Raw genomic sequence first — 20816 nt, forward strand, 5'->3', positions numbered from 1 at the left:
CCTTAGACATTCTCTGGTAGCGCGCACACGACAGGAGGGAGAGAGAGGAGTGTTGCGTGTGTGCCTGAGCGCATCCAAGACAGAGAGCATCCTGATTGGCCTGTTTCGCTAAATCAACCAATCAGTTTTCAGTGTAGGCGAGCTTTTTATCTCTTTTCTCCCGAACTTAATCAGTTCAGTGTATCTAGGAACAGGAGCGTCATGGCAGAGTCAGTGCCCCCAAAAAAGGAAAATGTAAGACCTATTTCAAAGTGTACCCTTGTCTCATAATCATAAGAGTAAAAAAGAATGATAGGCCTAGTTTTGCACGCTGCACTGTTTGTAACAGTGACTTTAGCATTGCCCATGGCGGGTTAAATGATTGCAAAAAACATGTTGAGGTGAGTTTAACTAGTGTCAATTCATGTGCATATTATTCAGGCCTATACTAGACGGCTAGTTGCCAATGCTACATGAAAAGACCAAACTACCAAAATCTACATACTTTATTTTCACAATTTCTATCTATAGGCCTTATTTGGTGTGCTGACTAGACATTATTGAACAAACATATTAATCTGTATTTTAGTAACTAAGTAGGCAAAAGTTTTTATTATTAATATTATTATTATTTATTTATTTTTTTTTTTTTTGGGGGGGGGGGGGGACTTCGTGATACCTCCCTGAAATTACTTTTTGCAGGTTGGGATGTCTGGAGTTGAGCTGAGCAGAGCACAGTAGCCTAATGGCTTCATCGTGTCAATATCAAGAGAAGATAAGCTTGATCATTGTGGACCCATATCTAATAGATCCAATTATTGTCAGCTGTAACTTACCCCGATATTTATAGCCTAACTGTCTTGTTCATACAGCTGCATACACGTTGCAGGAGCTGAAGGCGTTCAAGTCGCTTGGGTCAATGGGGCACATTTGTTCCACCAACGACAATGTCTAACATTGCCATGATTGCAGAGGTATTAAAGGAAAAATCCGGTATTTAGCGCTTTGAGTCCCTTGTCTGGTTTGTTTTGGATGAACTAGAGTGGTGGACACCGAAATTTTGAAGATTGGTCCTGTCTCGACTTTTGTGACTCGTTTTGAATCGCCTTTGACTACTCAGAGTGGCTGCCAACAGGCATGCTCAAACATGTCCTAAAACAACCCTTAACGTTCGTTTTCAAAACTGTGCAACAGTCTTACAGCCACCAAATACTTTTTCTGTTTTTCTGGAAGGAGCAGATCAATTAAGCTAATATCTAGCGGACATTTTGATGTTATCTCATCTGCACCGTCCATATTTTAATTTTCAATGGACACTTTAGGCCAGGGCATTCAGCATTACAATAATAATACGAGCAGCCATGTCACTGCAGACCCTAACCCCTCACAATGGAAGAGAAAGTGACCAAATTCCCAACTCTGGATCCTGATCTGTCTCAATAATCATGTAGGAGGACTGATATACGGGGTCTCTCACACGGGTTATGTGATATGTCTTAATTGGGCCCCTCAATCATATACTATGGGCTATGTTATTCACCCCTGATATCTGAATGAGGCCCCTCAGTCAAATCACACAGTTCATGCTGTGATGTGATAATCATGCTTTGTAATTGCCATCTTTTTTCGATATGTCGATGGTTATGTCATATTTGTAAATCTCAATCTGTCCTTTCTTTCCACAAAATCCACCAAAAGTCATCATTTAAGTGGTCATTTTGCAAATTGTTGGCTTTATTTGCTTCCCAGCATGCATTGCAAGAGTTAGTCAGTTGCCTTGTTTATAGACTATTAGCCAATTGTTAATTTTGAAACAATATGGTTAAAACAGTTTACTCTTTGCTGACGATTTGAACAATAAAATAGTGGGATATGCCCATTAAAACGGTTTGATTAGGTCAGTGGTTCCCAACCTGGAACCCACTAGGGGTCACCAGAGATTACAGGGGGTCCGCACAATGTTGCCTGGTCTGAGGTTGTAAGGTAGGGCTGTTGGAACGAATTTCTGAAGTCGGATATAAATCGAATATTTAAAAAATCAATAGTACTCGAATTTGGAAATTACTACTCGAATGTGGTGTTTTGGGTGAAAACAAAATGCTTTTGTCACGTCTAATGCACAATCTAAATATGGCAGAAGCGATTCACCCACGGAGATCACCACGCCTGACCATATCAGCGATGTGTGGAATGTTTTTGGATTTCTATCAGAAAACGGAAAAATAACAGTTAGCCTAACAATGCCGTAATCTGCAGAATATGTAGCAGCGAGCAGCCTGAGTGCTGATCTGATAACGCTACACCCTGACAAGCTAGGTAGGTAAACAGTCCAAGGACGAGGAATAAAGCAGGCAACAATTAGGATTTTGCCTCCCTCCTCTTGGCTATGTCCGGTGCATTTCCCAATCAGGAAATACTTGCTAATTTGGCGTCATCAAACATAGAGGCATTCAATAAAGTGGTAGTGGTATGGGCGTTCATTCAGTGTGTGTGCGCACGTCTGCGCAAAAGAAATTGAAACCACTCAAGTTGCACAGATATCGTTGGTAGACTGAGCTTTTGTTCAATATAACAAGTCAACCATGCGTTTATAGTGGCATTGGCAATGCATAAGCCAGTTTATACAGTGTATAGAGATGCATCGTAAATATTAATAATAGCCAACATTTGACCATTAAATATTCAAATATAATTTGATTCTTAAACATAATAATGAATGAAATTCGAATTGGGTTATGGAAAAAGATTGACAGCCCTATTGTAAGGTTACCAAAATTATATTTGCACACATTAAATGTATAAAATCCCAATAACACACCCAATTGGATAATCAAAATTCGGTATAATCCAAATTAAAACATATTTTTGTTTCACATTTAAATTCATGTACGTAGCTATGTATGTAGCTGCGCAAATTTGCTCAAAACTGCTGCATTGAAGTGAACTCTGCTAAGGTCACAACATAGTAGGCTACATTGAAGAGACTAAACTAAGTTAAGTTATGAAATCATACAGTATCTCAAAGCTAACGTTAGATTTGGATGTCGAATTTAGCATGCTTAGTCTACTTACAGCTGCTTGTCAATTTCGTTGAAGGGCTCATTTTATTGACTCTGACAATGAATGTTTGCAAAAAGTGTTTTCCAAAATTCAAAAGTGCTTGTCCCAAGGAGAAGTACAAACCTTTATTTTAACCCCCCCCCCCCCCCCCCCGTTGTCAAAGTCAGCTACCGCCACAAATTGAATCCAATTCTGTGGGAAACACTGAATTCAGTAGGCTACATGCTTTATGGCCAATTGGCATAGGCTAGGAGATTTTTTACCCATACAAAACCTTTTCCATATTGTAGGCTAGGCTATTCAGAGGATATAACACGTTGACTGAAATGATCTATCAAAGATGTTTAAAAACTGTTTCTATGTTTGAGAACGTTCCGCGGAGGTTCCTGGAACCAATTATTTGACCACAAAAGAACATCTTGGCGTCATCAAGAAAACTTTCCTGAATGACCGTGAGGGAACATTCCATAAGAAACGTTCTCGCACCCTTCAGCGGACATCCGCGGAACATTCCCTGAACCGAAAATTGTTTGCTGGGACGTTGGTCAAAATGCACTATACTGGTTCCCTCAGGCGCGCTGGAAGCTGTTTCATGCGAGGGGGGCTAAGGGCTGGGTTGGAAAATATGTGATGTCATTATGTTATGGCTGATGTTTTCAACATCATATTGTAGGCCTACATTGTCGCCACCAACTGTCATTTAAAATGCATAGGAACGAAGCATGAGAAATTCAAACTTTATTTCATTTTCTCTGTACCTTGAACACTCACTACATAAGAGCGTTAGCGAACATCGTCCATTGATGCCCACTTCATCAATCATCAATCACGTTAAATGAGAGGCCAAGTCAAACTCAACATCAACATGAACAAAGGCAGGCTTAAAACAGCGACCATTGAATTATGACTATTAGATAGATAGATAGATAGATAGATAGATAGATAGATAAATTATTGATCCCCAAGGGGAAATTCAAGGTTCCAGTAGCTTAACCACACATAACATACACTACAACATAAACAGGATGATAAAATCCACATGACTAAAAAGAACAGTAAAAGATACTAAAGATATTAAAACAAGGATCCACATGAATGTACTAAGGATGTATAAGCATCATGTGCTTGTAGTGACAGGGCAGGGACTGACCCTGTGATTCAGTATATAGGGTGCTCAATGAGGTGTGTGTCATTGTGGTGGTGCAAATAAGTCCAACAGTGCAACAGTGCAGGGTTAAAGTTTAGCCACCAGCAATAAATATGGACAATATAAGAGAAAAATGTAAACATAGTAATAAAAGATTTATAGCAGCAATGAAAGGATAGCTTTGAAGTAATTGGATGTAGGGAGGGCTTGTGTATGTGGGCTAATATAGCCAGTAAACAGTGTAGACAGTGTAAGCAGTAACACAGTGGACAGTCGGTACACAACATTGTTATAGGAGGTCATGGAAGTGTAGAAGAGGGTGGAGACGCAGATAGACTATGCAGAGAAGTCTATTTCTCCTCTTCCCTTTAGAAGAGTTGTATGGCCCTGAGGACAAATGACTTCCTCAGTCTGTCAGTTGTGCATGGCAGTGAGCATAGTCTCCAACTGGTCAAGCTCTTCTGCTTTATGATAGTGGGGTGAAGTGTGGATGACAGTCATTGTCCAAGATGTTGATTAGTTTGTTCAGGGTCCTTTTGTCTGATATTGAATTGATGCACTCCAGTTCAGCTCCCACAACAGAGCCAGCTTCCCTTACCAGCCTACTGTATCTAGTCGCCCAGCATCCCTCTTCTTAGGGGTTCCTCCCCAGCATACCACAGCATTATGGTTAGGTATCGTTTGGGTTTTATCCGATACTGGTGCTAAATCGATACTTTTAAAACGGTGCCTAAACCGGTACTTTGTTTTTAAAATAAAATGTTCTAAAGCATGAATTGCTTTTTTATTGATGAGGCAAATTGGAACATGGAATTGAACTGTTATATTTAATTTACTATCAATATCTCATTGCTTCTACACATAATACATTTATATGTTAAAGCAGCTTGCCATGGATGCACACACAATGATAAGCTCTGCGTTCAAGTTTACCCAGTGTAGGCGACTTGCCATAAGGTACTGTATGTTAAAACCACTTGCCATGGAACTGCCAGGTCATGGACAATGGCATTTGGAAGCAACCTAATCTAACGTTACTCTGCTTTCAACTTCATTCAGTGTGTTCCCAAATGCTTCAAGACATTTAATGATGTTTTCCCCCATAACACGCAATAATTTTAAACATGTTACATATTCCGGTGTTGAAGTGTTTAGATTCCCAGCGCTAGTAGGCAGGCTACCCCGTCAGAGCAGATTAATTAGCGATAACGATTATTCTGTAGCCTCTTTGACAGCTCAGGGATATCAATGCAGAGGTATGTAACCTACATACGGTATTTGTGTTTTTGCAAGCTAGCTTTTAGCATAATCTTCATATTCTTTGAGATGCTATATGGGCCTCATGCACATGAAAGATTAATGTCATGTCATTATGTTGTTTGGAACACAACGTGAAATAAAGTTTTCACATTACAACTTTGCTGATAACATTTCAAATAAATGCCAGTTAGCACATTAGCAGGGTTATTGTGTAAAGTATACTGTTGATGTTTCATAGCCTTTTGCTTGTGTGTAGTTAGGCCTACTGCTAGATTTTGACAGGATTTTGACCGGGTAGCCAACTCAGCATGGGCTGATGCAAGCTCACCACATGCAGCCCATCAGAAAAAGAATGAGACAATTTGGGACAACGTAGGCCAAGTTATGGACAGGCAGCTTAAAGCAGACCCATAGGGACATCAAAACTGAAACTGAAAGTAACTCCCAACTGCCCCCATGGGTCTGCTTTAAGCTGCCTGTCCATAACTTGGCCCATGAGTCTGCTTTAAGCTGCCTGTCCATAACTTGGCCCATGGATCTGCTTTAAGCTGCCTGTCTATAACTTGCCCCATGGGTCTGCTTTAAGCTGCCTGTCCGTAACTTGGCCCATGGGTCTGCTTTAAGCTGCCTGTCCGTAACTTGGCCCATGGGTCTGCTTTAAGCTGCCTGTCCATAACTTGGCCCATGGATCTGCTTTAAGCTGCCTGTCCGTAACTTGGCCCATGGGTCTGCTTTAAGCTGCCTGTCCATAACTTGGCCCATGGGTCTGCTTTAAGCTGCCTGTCCATAACTTGCCCCATGGGTCTGCTTTAAGCTGCCTGTCCATAACTTGGCCCATGGGTCTGCTTTAAGCTGCCTGTCCATAACTTGGCCCATGGGTCTGCTTTCAGCTGCCTGTCCATAACTTGGCCCATGGGTCTGCTTTAAGCTGCCTGTCCATAACTTGGCCCATGTTGTCCCAAATTGTCTCATTCTTTTTCCTATGTGCTGCATGTGATGAGCTTGAACAACAGGACTATGGGTCAATTTACACTGAACTTACACTTTAACACCATTGTCCCCAGTAGAGTTGACAGCAAGCTCAGGAGTCTTGGTATACACACCAGTCTATGCAGCTGGATTCTGGACTTTCTGTCAGGGTGATGCCAGGTGGTGAGAATGGGCTCCATCATTTCATCCTCCTTGACCATCAACACAGGTGCCCCCCAGGGTTGTGTCCTGTGTCCACTCCTTTACTCCCTGTATACTCATGACTGTGTGGCAATGCGAATACCATGAGGCATTACCCCACAAACAGGTTGATAGTGTCAATTGCCTCAAAATAAGGAGAACAGAGACGTGGATATAAGTACACAACTTTTATTCAAATTAAGCTATAGCATAATAGAGGTTGCACTGTAAGAGAAAGGGTTAATTTGATATAATTTTATTATTATTGGCTGGCTTTAACTAGGGACTTAGTGGGACTAATGCCAGAGACTCACCACCACCCACCCATGTGACTGCAAACCTCAACACTGCAAATCTCTGCAAAACTGCGAAGTAAGAAAGACAGAAGATTTGAACACACACTGCAAGTCAACACCACACTGTGTAGAGAGAGAGAAGCCAAGCCGATCACGCTGCACTGGCCCCACTGGGAAGCTATGGGGGACATAGTGGGAATAGTGTATGATAAGTGGCCTATGACCCGTTGGTTTAGCTTATAAGAGACACAGGAATACATACACAAATCAAATGCATCCAAATGAACAGCAACGAGCACTCAGATCAATCTTGCATTGAGACAAACCATAAAAGAAAGACAAAGGACCACAAAGAACAAAGACGAACACACACTGACCCCCTGACGAAAACCCCAATTGACATCCACAATGAAAATAAATAAATCAACACTGGTACATCAATTACTTGAATGAATGAACAAACACACAGGCAACCACACTTAACAGACAACCCACTGAACACACAAGCAAACAAACACAAGCAAACAAACATGCAAACAAACTAGTGCTGTCAAACGATTAAAACTTTTAATCGCGATTAATCGCTGAATTCCTATAGTTAATCACGATTAATCACGATTAATCATTTTATCATATGGTTAAAATTCTATTATTTTGCATTTCTGAACTTTCCAGGAGTCCATATTAACAATAAAGCAATTATTGTGTATCTTGATTGGGATTCAAATGAAAGCAAAGCAAGTTACTTTATCAACTGAACTTTAAGACGTAGGTCTATATGATTATTTCAAATCAAATTTCAAAAGATGTGCAGCAGACCTGAGGCAACACAATATTCTTCAGAAATTTAGCTGATACAAACTGAAATAAATGCTACGCAGAAGTGCGTGCACAACATGTAGGCCTACACACATTATAAAGGACATAACAAACAGAAAATATTATATTCATACTATATTCATTATCTTTAAGTTCAGTTGAAAATAAGTAAGTTTTCAACATCAGTGCATTGCCATTTTATAGGCCTACAGTCTATGGTGCACTGTCACTTGCCACACACATCAGCGCCGAAGTTTTTAACAAACACTGGATGAACAATGGATTTTATGGAGCAGCATCGACCAAATATAACTGAATCGTGATTTACACGGCGCCAAAGTGCGATGCTGGTGTGCGGAGTTGTATTGAAAAGAATGGAATCTAATGTAAATGAATGTCGAAAGCAGAGTGCATCGCAAATAGTAGCAGCCAAAGAGGAATGTTGATAACAGAACAAGTGACGGTGAAAGAATCTTTGGTGGCACACATTTAATGCGTCAGCCTAAGCTACTACTCTTTGGCCGGCTTGTAAGCCCAAACAAGTGTGTGCAGCATGCCTTTACGTAGCCTACTAACGGCGCATCATCATAAAGATACATTTAATCTGAATCACGCCCCATTTTAGAGGAAAACAAGTTAACATTATATCATTGATAGACAGCTAGTAATCACACGTTGACGTTACATCTATTTTTAATTCACAGGACATTCAATCATTTTACTAACACGGCAGTTATTAAGAATTATGTTTATGTAACTTACTCATGTCGAAACTATGTACATTACCAACCTAATTCGTTTGCAATACCCCATGTTGAGAACAAATTTAGCATGTACTGTACACTTAGCATGTACACCATAATATCCCATGTAAAATGGTTAGCTTGCTAGCTAGCTAACTGTGGAACTTCAGTATAACATAGCCAATTATCTCACCTACTGTAGTTGTAGGAAATAGGCTACGTTCATATTACAAGTGATAGAATGAATGTGTGACTTATGTTTAGTTGATGTTATGACATGTAAAGTTAAGCTTGCTGAACTTAGTTATAGTCAGCCACAGGCAGTTTGACTGTGCCTATCGATACATTCGTGACACTCCTGTAAACTAGAAAGAGCAAACCATAGGAACATGGTCACATTAATCCCATAAACACACAGATAACTCTTACACCGACCTTATTTTGTGCCTTTTATTCATGTTTGTTTCAAGATTTAGTAAGTATAAGCCCTTTTCGCTCCCCACTTTGATGCAGCATAGGTTTCCATTATATCAGTCATCTTTTCCCTAAAAGTGGGCGTGTACGTGCAGCACATACAACGTTCCATTCCATTCGTCAGTGCGTATTGTTTAGTTTCCGGTCTAGCTAAATCCAGTGTGGTGTTGTAGTTGTTCTAACGTTACTAGTTGTTGCAACAGCATGTGAAAAAACTACAAAGTTTGTTTAACCAAAAAGAACGTTAATCTCGCGTTAAAAAAATTGACGCCGTTAAAATAGGTTTACGTTAACGCCGTTAATAACGCGTTTAACTGACAGCACTAAAACAAACACATAGGACACCAAACAAACACACGAAGCAGACGAAACGGAGCAGACAAACAGGATGAATGAACACCAAACATAAGCACCAGCAAAACAACAGTGGCTTCTGAGTAAGGCCTCTGGAAACAGAGAACATCAGATTAGCTCCGATAACATAGAATGTATCAATAGGATGTCAGGATGGTGTAACAGTAGGTATAAACGTTGCGATTTCCACCTACAGTGTTGTCAGCAAGGTGAGCATTTCTCTCCTGTGTAACAATATGCAAACACACACACACACACACACATTAGTGTCACCACGGAGATATTTCACAAGCCAGGCTCATAATTAAGGACCTACCGGAGGTGCTGCGCCATAGCCACGCAAACCCACTCCTACTTCCGTGACTTGTGGTTTACCAGCGAGCAAGACACACCAAGCGACGTCCGAGATACAGTACTATACCCCGCGAATCGTCCTTAGCCTGACACAAAGGGGACAGATGCACAGGGCGATTTCTACGAAGCAAAGAGGGACAGTTAGCAGAGGTCAAGGTTTTAACACCATGTTCGCGTAAGCCAGCTAAATGCCCAAAGTTAGATGACCTTTAGCCCAGCAGAGTTACCCAAGACAAGACACTCCGATGCCACACGGCAGCCCAAACGCGACACAGCAAACCACTCCCAATTCGACACAGGTGCAAGGATTATGTAGAGCCAAAGTGATTAACTAATAATCATGGGAAGGTGCGGGAAGTTCCGCTGTAGTACAGGGGGGCGTTACCCCAACGTACACAGCATTCACCTTCCCTGGCTACACAACATACAGTAGCTCTAATATGGTTATTAAGTTTGCTGATGACACCAGTATAATTGGTCTTATTACTAACAACGATGAAACAGCCTATAGGAGAGACTTAACACAGTGGTGTCATGAGAACAACAACCTGGCAACTCTCAACATGGCAAAGACCAAAGAGCTAATTGTAAACATCCGAAGGAAAGAAGATCAGTTTGACACCATTACCATCAACGGCGATGCTGTGGAAAGGGTCAAAAACGTCAAGTTCCTTGGCGTTAATATCACAGAAGACCTTACCTGGGATGGTCACACTGACCATATTGTAAAAAAGCCCAACAGCATCTCTTCCACCTGAGATGACTAAGGAAGTTTGGTATGCGATCCAAGATCCTGAAGGCCTTTTACAGAGGCTCTACAAAGAGCATCCTGACTGGTAGCATCAATGCTCCGCAACCAAACAAAAAGCACTACAAAGAGTTGCACAAGGCATATGTGGATGGATCAGCCTCCATTCAGGATTTATACAACAGGAGATGCATCAGAAAGGCCAAAAGAATCAATATGGATCCCAGCCATCCTAGTCATGGGCTGTTTCAGCTGCTACCATCTGGCAAGCAATATCGAAGTGTTAAGGCTCGAACCACCAGACTCCAAAACATACTATTAATTTATTACTTAATTTTTGAGGAGCAAAAAAAAACAAGAATTTCTTATACTCTCTTACTCTTACTCTCTTATACCCGTATAATGAGATGTAACAACAACAAGATGTATCTGTAGCTGGCCATGAAAGGAAGATTTTTAAAGGGTCAAAAACATGCAAACACTGGAGTGGTTTGGCCAGAGAAGTCACATGACCTTAACCCTGGTGAAGTGTGAAAGCACCATGTGGGAGATACCTCAGGAAGGGGGTAACAGTTCTACAGATTACCAACAAATTGACACAATATGAAATGTCTGCAAGGCTGCAAAGGCCCAGTCACTGTGCCAACAAGTTCTGTAATGCTAACTGTTGCTGTGGCGATAAGAGCATCTGTCCACTCTGCCGGTCACTGATAAGGCCATTAAGAACACTGAGTACAAGCACAGTAGTTCTGCTGATGGTTTCATGGGTTCTGATTGGCTGTCGCTGTTTCTATTATTCATGCAATTGCTTTTTAAAGGGGCCAATTATGATGTTTGTGTCTTAATCATTATATTGTGTGATGTGGACGTTGCTGTTTTTTGCAGCTATTTCAAACTGAAGTACAAGTAGTTTGAAGGTGTGTTTTGTAATGTGATGCTCTTGATCTATGAGCTGTGCTGCTGTAGTCAAATGAGATGACCCAAAAACAGATTATACCCAAATGCTCTGGATGACAAGGAAGTACGGGCCTGCACAAAGATATATGATGCAGTGCTAAGCTTTGTGAGCCAGAGTTTACATAACAAAACCCAAGACAAGACATGTAAGAGATCATCTGCCAGGTCTGATTGCATTTCAAGCTGTGAAAGAGAAGACTCAGCTGCCAACTGCTCCACTTTTGTTTTCACTGTTGTTTCTTGTCTCAATAGTGAGCACTCACGCAGTAAGTAGCTTCCCATGGCACCATGATCAACATGCACTGAACTGTCTATTTTTGTAGCAGTGTAGACATGTTTAATCATGAACAGTGTGATCCCCTTTTTACCAGAGATCTGACACAGCTCTTTCCCCTGAAGGAGTTATGGGCGTTTGTGTCTGTAGGAGTGTCTGTCTCAGGGGAGCTGTGGCTACAGTTGGCTTGTCTCTCTCTATTTATACGGCTCTGGATGTGGTGTATTAGCACCACCTAATGGAAGAGTTATTTACAACACCAATGCTGCCCTCCCTTGTAATTACAGTAGTGGTCATCACTACAGATACCCTTAGGTATGTGTATCTAAGAAATAAATCAAGTGAGTATGAATGGGTGTGTGTGCCCTTGGATACACAAACAAGTGCTTTTGGTAAAAGTAGTAGCTGATTAAAAATGCACAAAAAATGCTCGCACATCAGTGTGTGTGTGTGTGTGTGTATGCAGGCTTGTCATTAGGGGATGTCAAATGCCCCCCCCCCCAGAAAGGAACTTAACATGTGAATAGACACTCTTGATCTTCTCTTGATGTCTCGGCTGCCACCTCGGTTGATAGTAAGTATGCATTTAAAGTAAGTAATATGCTGTCATGATGCAAGTTTTCATAACGTAGTGCTGCCTCTCCTAGTCGGTTAATAATATAAGCAGAGTCTTGTAGGCCACATCACACACACACACACACTGCACTATATTTCTTGTCCTGTCTATGCACCACCTGTATATATTTTGTATATTACAATGAACTTTTCTGCTTTTTGCACTTCTGGTTAGATGCAAACTGCATTTCGCTGTCTTTGTACTTGTACTCTGCACAATGACAATAAAGTTACTTTCTCTTTACACGCTTCCCCTAGGCTCTGAAATTAGGAAACATGGCATTCATTTCCACTCCTATGCAGATGATACACAACTATACCTCTCCATAAAACCTGATGAATTGACACATGTAAGAGACATAGAGACATGGTTGACAAACTATTTCCTGCTTTTGAACTCAGATAAAACAGAAGTCATGGTTTTAGGTCCTAAAAAGATGAGTGATATCCTGTCCTCATCACAGGCTACATATAGTGATCTTCTACTGACCTCATCCACAAGTTAAAAACCTAGGAGTTATAATTGACCAGGACCTATCACTAAATAATCACATAAAACAGATCACCAAAACTTAATTTTACCATTTCAAAGATAATGAAGTCCTTACCTTAATTAATCCATGCTTTTTTCACCTCAAGGAAAGACTATTGCAATGCTCTATATGCTGGCTGCAATAATACCTGTCTAAAGAGCTTACAGCTTCTACAAAATGCAACTGCTCGCACACTCAATAGGACTGAAAATAATGAACATATTTCCCCTATCCTAGCATCTCTACACTGGCTGCCTGTTAAAAGTCGCATTAACTTCAAAATATTACTTCTAATATACAAAGCCATAAATGTCCGGGCACCTGAATATATCAAAGATCTCCTAGTCCCTTATAACCCACCTAGACTCTTACGATCACTTACAATACTGGACTTCTTGTTAGAATCCCAAGAAAACCCAAGAATCTCAAAAATTACAGTAGGAGACAGAGCTTTCTGCTACCGCGCACCCCTCCTCTGGAATAATCTCCCTCCCTCAGTTCGATTAGCAGACACCCTCCCTATTTTTAAGTCTAGACTTAAAACCTCTTTAGTGCCTCCCATATGCAGTGTGGAACTTCAACCACCTCAGGGTTTTTTGGAATTGACCACCCTGCTGTGTCCTCATGTGACTGGCGCCCCAGTCATGCGTGCGATGGTGGTCACTGACCATACCTGCGCTGGTATCGACTACCCCTCACTATGCCTTAATTATGCTGCTATAGCATAGCGCTGTCATGGACTTTTCATGTGTCATGCCGTACAACCCCTCCTCTTCTCTCTCTCAACTCTCCCTTTCTTGCCTATTCTCACTATGGTAGGCCTATAACATAGTACCATTGATATACTTATTGATATGAATCATTTTGATTTATAGTAATACTAACCCACTCTACATCCTGATCCGAGGTGCTGCTGTTTTGCGGGTTTGAGTCCAGGTGTGTGCAGGTCAACACAACGCAGGTGTCCTGTCCCCAACGTTCTTCTCATTGTACACCAACAACTACAGTACACGTCTAGAAACGGTTATCAGCTAGTCTAGAGGAGCAAATTGCTTCATGGCTGTTTATCAGCGCTTTATCAAACAGTTATCAGCCTTATCTGAGAAAGTCGCCAGGCTTCATATCGCTAGGGTGTAGAATGGTTGATCCGCTAATCTGATGTATTCAAAACAACATGAAGCTGAGAACACTAAACAGCTAAGGCTTTTAGAGCCTCCGGGCACTGCACCTTCACAATATTTAACAGTCAACTATCATACTCAGCTACAGTATACTCAACAGTCAACTATCATACTCAGCTACAGTATACTCAATAGTCAACTATCATACTCAGCTACAGTATACTCAACAGTCAACTAGTATACTCAACAGTCAACTATCATACTCAGCTACAGTATACTCAACAGTCAACTATCATACTCAACTACAGTATACTCAACAGTCAACTATCATACTCAACTACGCTCAACAGTCAACTATCATACTCAACTACAGTATACTCAACAGTCAACTATCATACTCAACTACAGTATACTCAACAGTCGACTATCATACTCAACTACGCTCAACAGTCAACTATTATACTCAACAGCGTTCGGTCAGATTTCTTTGAAATGTAATCCGTTACTGACTACAAATTACATGGCAATTTTTGTAATCAGTAACGTAATCAGTTGGATTACCAAAAACATGTAACGTAATCTGATTACTTTAGGATTACTTTTTTAGATTACTTCAATAAATATGCGCATTAGGTAAAAGACACCACCACAGAATTGATGAAAGAATTCGTGAATTAGTAAAGTCGAACCGGCAAGCCCAAAGGCCGAAGCCCTAACCAGTAGGCCATGACTGCCCCAAAAGGTAGCATTTGAACATTAAACCACACAATGATCCAAAACATACAGCCAAACAAGGCAAGAAATGGTTAACAGAGAGCAAAATCAACATTTTAGAGCGGACCTCAATCCGTCAAAAAAGTGTGCACAAGGCCAAAGTGATTGCAAATAATCGTTCCTGCCTCAAAACCCAGATTGCTGCTAAAAAGGTGCAGTCTACAATCATTGTGGAGACATAAAGAGGCTTAGTGGGTATTATATGAACCATTTTGAGAGCTGTGGTGGTAAATAAAGATGTTTCCAGTGCTTGTTTAAAAAGGGTATGAACAATTTTTAAATAAAAATGTTAAAATGCTTTACCACATTGCCTTGCAACCTTTTGGCATGTGCAAATGTCATTTTAATTAAGAACAAACATATTGGTCAAGAGAAAATCAATATTTGCCAGGGGTATGAATAATTTTGTTCTTATCTTAAAGTTTAAAAAGTGGACATCCGAATGAACTGCTTGTCAAATTAAAAGATAGCTAGGCTATCGTAAAAAAGTTGCATTATTTGCATGATAAAATGTAATCAGGTAATCCCCAACAATGTGTAATCTGATTACACAATTTTTTTATTGTAATCTGGGCTGATTATAGTTACTTGATTTTTGTAATCTGATTACGTAATCCAGATTACATGTAGGCTAATCCGTTACTACCCAACCCTGATACTCAACTATATTCAGCTAAGCTATACTCAACATGGAGATCTTTAGTTTTCTGGGATCTAATCTCCCAAAACCTGAACCAGAGGATTTAGGCAGCCGTGGCCTACTGGTTAGCGCCTCGGATTTGTAACCGGAGGGTTGCTGGTTCGAACCCCGACCAGTAGGAATGACTGAAGTGCCCTTGAGCAAGGCACCTAACCCCTCACTGCTCCCCGAGCGTGGCTGTAGCAGGCAGCTCACTGCACCGGGACTAGTATGTGCTTCACCTCACTGTGTGTTCACTGTGTGCTGAGTATGTTTCACTAATTCACGGATTGGGATAAACGCAGAGACCAAATTTCCCTCACGGGATTAAAAGAGTATATATACTTCAACTCCAGATCAACCCCAACTTCAAAAAGGCAAAACAGAGGAAGCACTTGCATCTGAGGAAGTTCACAGTTCCTCTGAGTATTAGGTGAAATCAGGACAAACTAACCGCTGTGTTCCTTCATCAGCAAAACACTGTTCCTGAGAGCACTTCAAACTTGAACTCCCAAACATTCGCAAAACTTGACACCTCAAATAGCAAAAACGGATGTGTATGCTTCTGAGTAAGTGCATTATGTCGCAACAGGTGATGAGGCTGTAGGGCTGAGTGACCAGCCAATAGCAAGAACACAAGAACAGACTGCAACCAACAGCCAGGACTGTTCAGAATGCTGAGAAGAATCATGTGGCAAAAATAAAATGCACACTTCAGACAATTTCTCATTCACACCAGAAACTCTTGTGCTCACCAGAAACTATTATAGTGAGCACCAGCAATGTTTAGATTTGTTTTGGGGTTTGTTAGGGGCTCTGTTGCGAGACAGGTATTTACACACGTGAGATGTTAAAATGCACAAATCAATATTATATACATTTATTTCAGCACACTATATACATTTCCTCGCTCTCATTTCGACCCATGTGGTTGTACATTTTGTTTTATCTAGTGGATGATGTAATTGGACCCCAAAGTAGTATTCACTTCTTTGTCCAATGTAGCCTACAGCACTAATAGATTATCTGTCAGTGTGCGTCGGACTGAGTGACCGTGACCCTTGCATTGTTTTCTTCTCACCCCTGAAGACAAGGCGTTGCTTTTTACTTAGAATATCCGCTTTCTTGTTTCTGATGTAATCTGATGTATTCAAAACAACATGAAGCTGAGAACACTAAACATTGACAGCTAAGGTTTTGGGAGCCTCTGGGCACTGCACCTTCACAACATGTGAAGGCAGTCGTGGTTAGCGCTTCGGACTTGTGACCGGAGGGTTGCCAGTTCGAACCCCGAACAGTAGGCACGGCTGAAGTGCCTTTGAGCAAGGCACCTAACCCCTCACTTCTCCCCGAACGCCTACGTCGGGATTAGTGTGTGCTTCACCTCACTGTGTGTTTACTGTGTGTATTCATGGATTGGGATAAATGCAGAGACACAATTTCCCTCACAGGATCAAAGGAGTATATATACTTATATGTAACAGTCAACTTTTATACTCAGCAGTCAACTACTATACAAAAAGGCGAAACAGAGGATGCACTTCCTGCACCTGAGAAAGTTCACAGTTCCTCTGAGTATTTAGCTGACATGAGGACAAACTGACCACTGTGTCCCTTCATCAGCAAAAACACTTTAGTTGAGAAGAATCATGGGTACCCCCCCCCTGCCCATCACATGACTTGTACATCTGTACATCTCACTAGAAAACACACCGGGATTATCGATCATCACAAACTATACAGCAGCTGACATGTCATTTGTGCTAAATCTTGGTTATTTTAACTTGTATACATATTTATCTTTATGTTATGTCTATTCCTATAAAGGCTTTATCTGATTTTGTTTTTTCAAAAGTAAAAGCAATCAGCACACATAGATATACTGACATTTTTTACATTTATAGTGGCTTTAAATGAGGATACAAATAATGTAACTCATTTTATTTTCAATTTCACTTATAGAGCGCCAAAACATTAAACTGTTGTTTATGATCAATGCTGATAAATCACCATCAGATATGCAGGTTCCAGGGCAGTTGCCTCAGTTCACCATTAGATATGCAGGTTCCAGGGCAGTTGCCTCAGTTCACCATCAGATATGCAGGGCCCAGGACAGGTCCCTCAGTTCACCATCAGATATGCAGGTCCACAGCGGTCCACACAGTAGACAGCGGTGCTTTCTTCATGAGGTACTGTAGGTCAGGTGTTTTGTTTAAAATGTCACAAACAATGTGATTTGAAAATACTAGAGCTATTGAGAGTGATAATATCCATATCCACCAAATAGTGTTCTCTCGTGGTATGCAGGTCCACTCTGGCTTGACCAGGTCTCTGCAGTGGGGAGGTGAGGTAGCGTAGTGAGGAGGTATGATGCATCAGCTCCTTCAGGACACAGTGGTCAGTCGGTCCAGGATGAGAACAGGGCATCCTGCAATACTGTCTGGTTCATAAGCAGCTGAAGAGAAAGTGGATGAGATCACATATCACTCTTTGGACTTATCCAACTGTACACCACTGATGGGGGGAACTGGTTTAATTGACAGTGATGTTTGCATATTGCAACTTAATAATAACATTCTCTCTTTCCTTGTAGGAAAATAGCTTGTTACCATAAAAAGCCAGAGATCAGTATAAGTATATATACTCTTTTGATCCTGTGAGGGAAATTTGGTCTCATGCATTTATCCCAATCCGTGAATTAGTGAAACACACTTAGCACACAGGTGAACACACAGCGAGGTGAAGCACACACTAATCCCGGCGCAGTGAGCTGCCTGCTACAGCGGCGCTCGGAGAGCAGTGAGGGGTTAGGTGCCTTGCTCAAGGGCACTGCAGCCGTTTCTACTGTTCAGGGTTCGAACCGGCAACCCTCCGGTTACAAGTCTGAAGCGCTAACCAGTGGGCCACGGCTGCCTACAGATCCCTGCTGTTCCACAGGATGTTACCTGCAGCATATTATTCATCCTTATCAGTCAGACTGAGTTGCACAACAGTAGGCTACTCACCATCATTTTAACTAGCATGGCCACTTGGACCATTCAGATCATTCTGATCACGTAACTGCTGCCATCACACTACAGCTTTCACCTTGCTCCTAGTAAGAAACAAACATTATTATGAGAAAAGCAATACAAATATGGGTAGAAATGGGAATAAGCTTTAATGAATAAATTACCTCTGTTGTTACAATGTGATCTGGCACTGGACCAATAAGGTCTTTCTCCAAAAATATGTCTGCAAAATAAATAAATGCAAACAAAATTGAAGAATTAAAATAGACTACTGAAAATATATGTGTGTGTAAAAAAAAATAAGAAAGAGAAATATCTGAGCAATTGTCGTTATCAGTATTCTTGAAAATGGCAACTATGATAACAGTAGGCCTAAATGATTAACAAAAAACATTCTTACCTGGTGGGGTTGTTGGTTTGGGTTTTTTCTTCTTCCATAATATAAAGAGGCCAACCAGAACCCCACATATGAGGACTATAACAGCAACTACACTGACTACGATGGCAACAGTGTTTTTTCTTTCAGCACATTCGGTGTCAGAAGATGTTGATCCTTTTCTTATGACATCAAGACCCAGCAACTCACACCTACAGGTCACATAAATAATTACAGTTTAGATACATGACTAACAGCTGAGTATTTAATTTGAACCTGGAAACATGTACAGTGTATGAACTCACTGTGTGTGTGGTTTTCAGGATGTGAATGATCCATTTGAGTATGTGTTATCACCACACTCACCACACACAGTATCTGAAGACGATGTGCCTGCATGAAAAGATAGAAATAAACCTAAGTTGATATTTAATATGCCTTTAGTTCCTTTCTAGGTCAATGTCTCATGGTGTGCCTGTGTGTGTTTTTCACCTCTTCAATTAACAATGTCACCCTGTCTCTAGAATAGTTATAGAGTATTTCCTAACCTGGCTGTTTAATGTACCGTCCTGATGAGCACTTTGTGTGTTCCACAGCTCCTCTGCAGCCATCTTTGATTGGGTCAGTACAGTAGTGACCTTCCAGAGGCTCACAGAGTGTGTCTGAGGTGGAGCTGCAGGCCCTCTTCACTCTTAGACCGGCACCTACATTAGAACATAATACAATGATTACAGAGTTAATAACATTTCAACTGCAATGAACAAGGCAAACACCCAATATTAGTTGATGCACAATGTGCACAAATAAACCTAAACAAAACTGCTGATGTATTTGCCTTCCATTAAGAGTGCTGCTGTCCACTGGGTGTTTGACTAGGAGCACTATTTGGTTTTAACCTCTCATGCTTTTATGCTGTTAATCAGGATGCTCATTATTCCTTTCACTGTTTATGCCAAAACATGAAGTCGTTGGCTGTGTTCCAGTAATTTGTTGTTTTGCACTCTGTCCTTTAATCATTCTGTTGTTTTTTATATCTTTTACATAAATATCACTTTTTTAACTATTGCCCTTTTATGCTTTTATGTACTATTGCTCTTTGCTTTTGTTCATGTAAAGCACACTGAATTACCCCTGTGTATGAAATGTGCTATATAAATACACTTGCTTTGCCTTGACTTACTGGAGTCACAAACTGTACAGGGACTGCAAGACTCCAGATTATTGAGTGTGTCAGTGTAGAATGATGACGGACACAGAACACATTCTGTGCTGAAGAACTCTGTGCAGTGTCTTTGCACACAAAAACCTTTAGAAAATAAATCAGCAATTATAACATACGTAGATCACATTGGTTAATGCCATTCATTTATGTTGTGTACTATGACAGAGTTCTCCATACCAGGTCTACACATGGGGCAGCACTTCTGTCCTGTGAGGTACTCAGTTGGGGCACAGCCAGTAGAGACCCCAGACACAGTCAGGAGGAGGATCACAGCAGTAATCACCAGCTTCACCATGCTCTCCTCTGATTGGGGTGCAGTCGTCTTCAACATGGTGTTCACACAGCTAAGCAACTCACTCATATCCTGCAGTTGCATAGATGCATCTGTCAAAAGAAGAAAAATACTTTTAAACAATGTTGTTCAGAGATTATGTGAGGGGTCTGTGGTGGGTACTTCTGCCTGTTCCTGGTTTCCAAGATTTACAGATCCTGTAGGAGTAGTAATGATCTTTTCTGAGCAAAGAATCAATAACAGCATCTCCATCAGCAGCTCCATTGGCTACTGTAGGCCTATTGGCAATTAAAATACTGAGGAACATTAATGACCAAGCCAGTGACTGGTTGCTGAACTAAGACCCATGTGTGTAAAGTTGGTTTGTGAGTTCTTCTAGAACACCTGGCTCATTGTTACTGACAAGTAGGGCTGGTAGATAAAAAAAACCCTTCTGATCGTGATAGCATAAAAGAGAAATGTTGATATAGGCAATAGGGGAGGTGTGCAAGTGGTGCTGGGAATCAATCATTTATCATTTATGAGGTAATTTATTTGGGTTTCCTATAGCATATCCTC

General features: G+C 41.0%; 1 protein-coding gene and 2 long non-coding RNA genes across 3 annotated transcripts in view; 2 read left to right on the forward strand and 1 right to left on the reverse strand.

Annotated features, from left to right (window-relative positions):
• LOC121713306 overlaps positions 1–17671 on the forward strand; it is a 70960-nt gene extending 53289 nt beyond the window's left edge. Inside the window, exon 3 of the long non-coding RNA XR_006032782.1 lies at positions 17382–17671. This is a non-coding gene — a long non-coding RNA (uncharacterized LOC121713306). The remainder of the gene's footprint in view (positions 1–17381) is intronic.
• LOC121713312 lies at positions 318–979 on the forward strand. The gene is made up of 2 exons (XR_006032790.1): positions 318–380; positions 682–979. It is a non-coding gene; the product is annotated as an uncharacterized LOC121713312 (long non-coding RNA).
• A 1490-nt stretch (positions 17672–19161) lies between the features above and the next one.
• On the reverse strand, positions 19162–20302 carry LOC121713303 (tumor necrosis factor receptor superfamily member 14-like). The gene is made up of 3 exons (XM_042097840.1): positions 20144–20302; positions 19910–20050; positions 19162–19448 (listed from the first exon to the last, which is right to left on the reverse strand). The coding sequence occupies exons 1-3, from the start codon at positions 20295–20297 to the stop codon at positions 19288–19290; spliced, it is 456 nt and encodes a 151-aa protein (XP_041953774.1). The 5' UTR covers positions 20298–20302; the 3' UTR covers positions 19162–19287.
• Between the last annotated feature and the right edge of the window lie 514 nt (positions 20303–20816).

Source organism: Alosa sapidissima, chromosome 7 (genome assembly GCF_018492685.1).
Source record: "Alosa sapidissima isolate fAloSap1 chromosome 7, fAloSap1.pri, whole genome shotgun sequence".
In the NCBI taxonomy this organism is placed as follows: Eukaryota; Metazoa; Chordata; class Actinopteri; order Clupeiformes; family Clupeidae; genus Alosa; species Alosa sapidissima.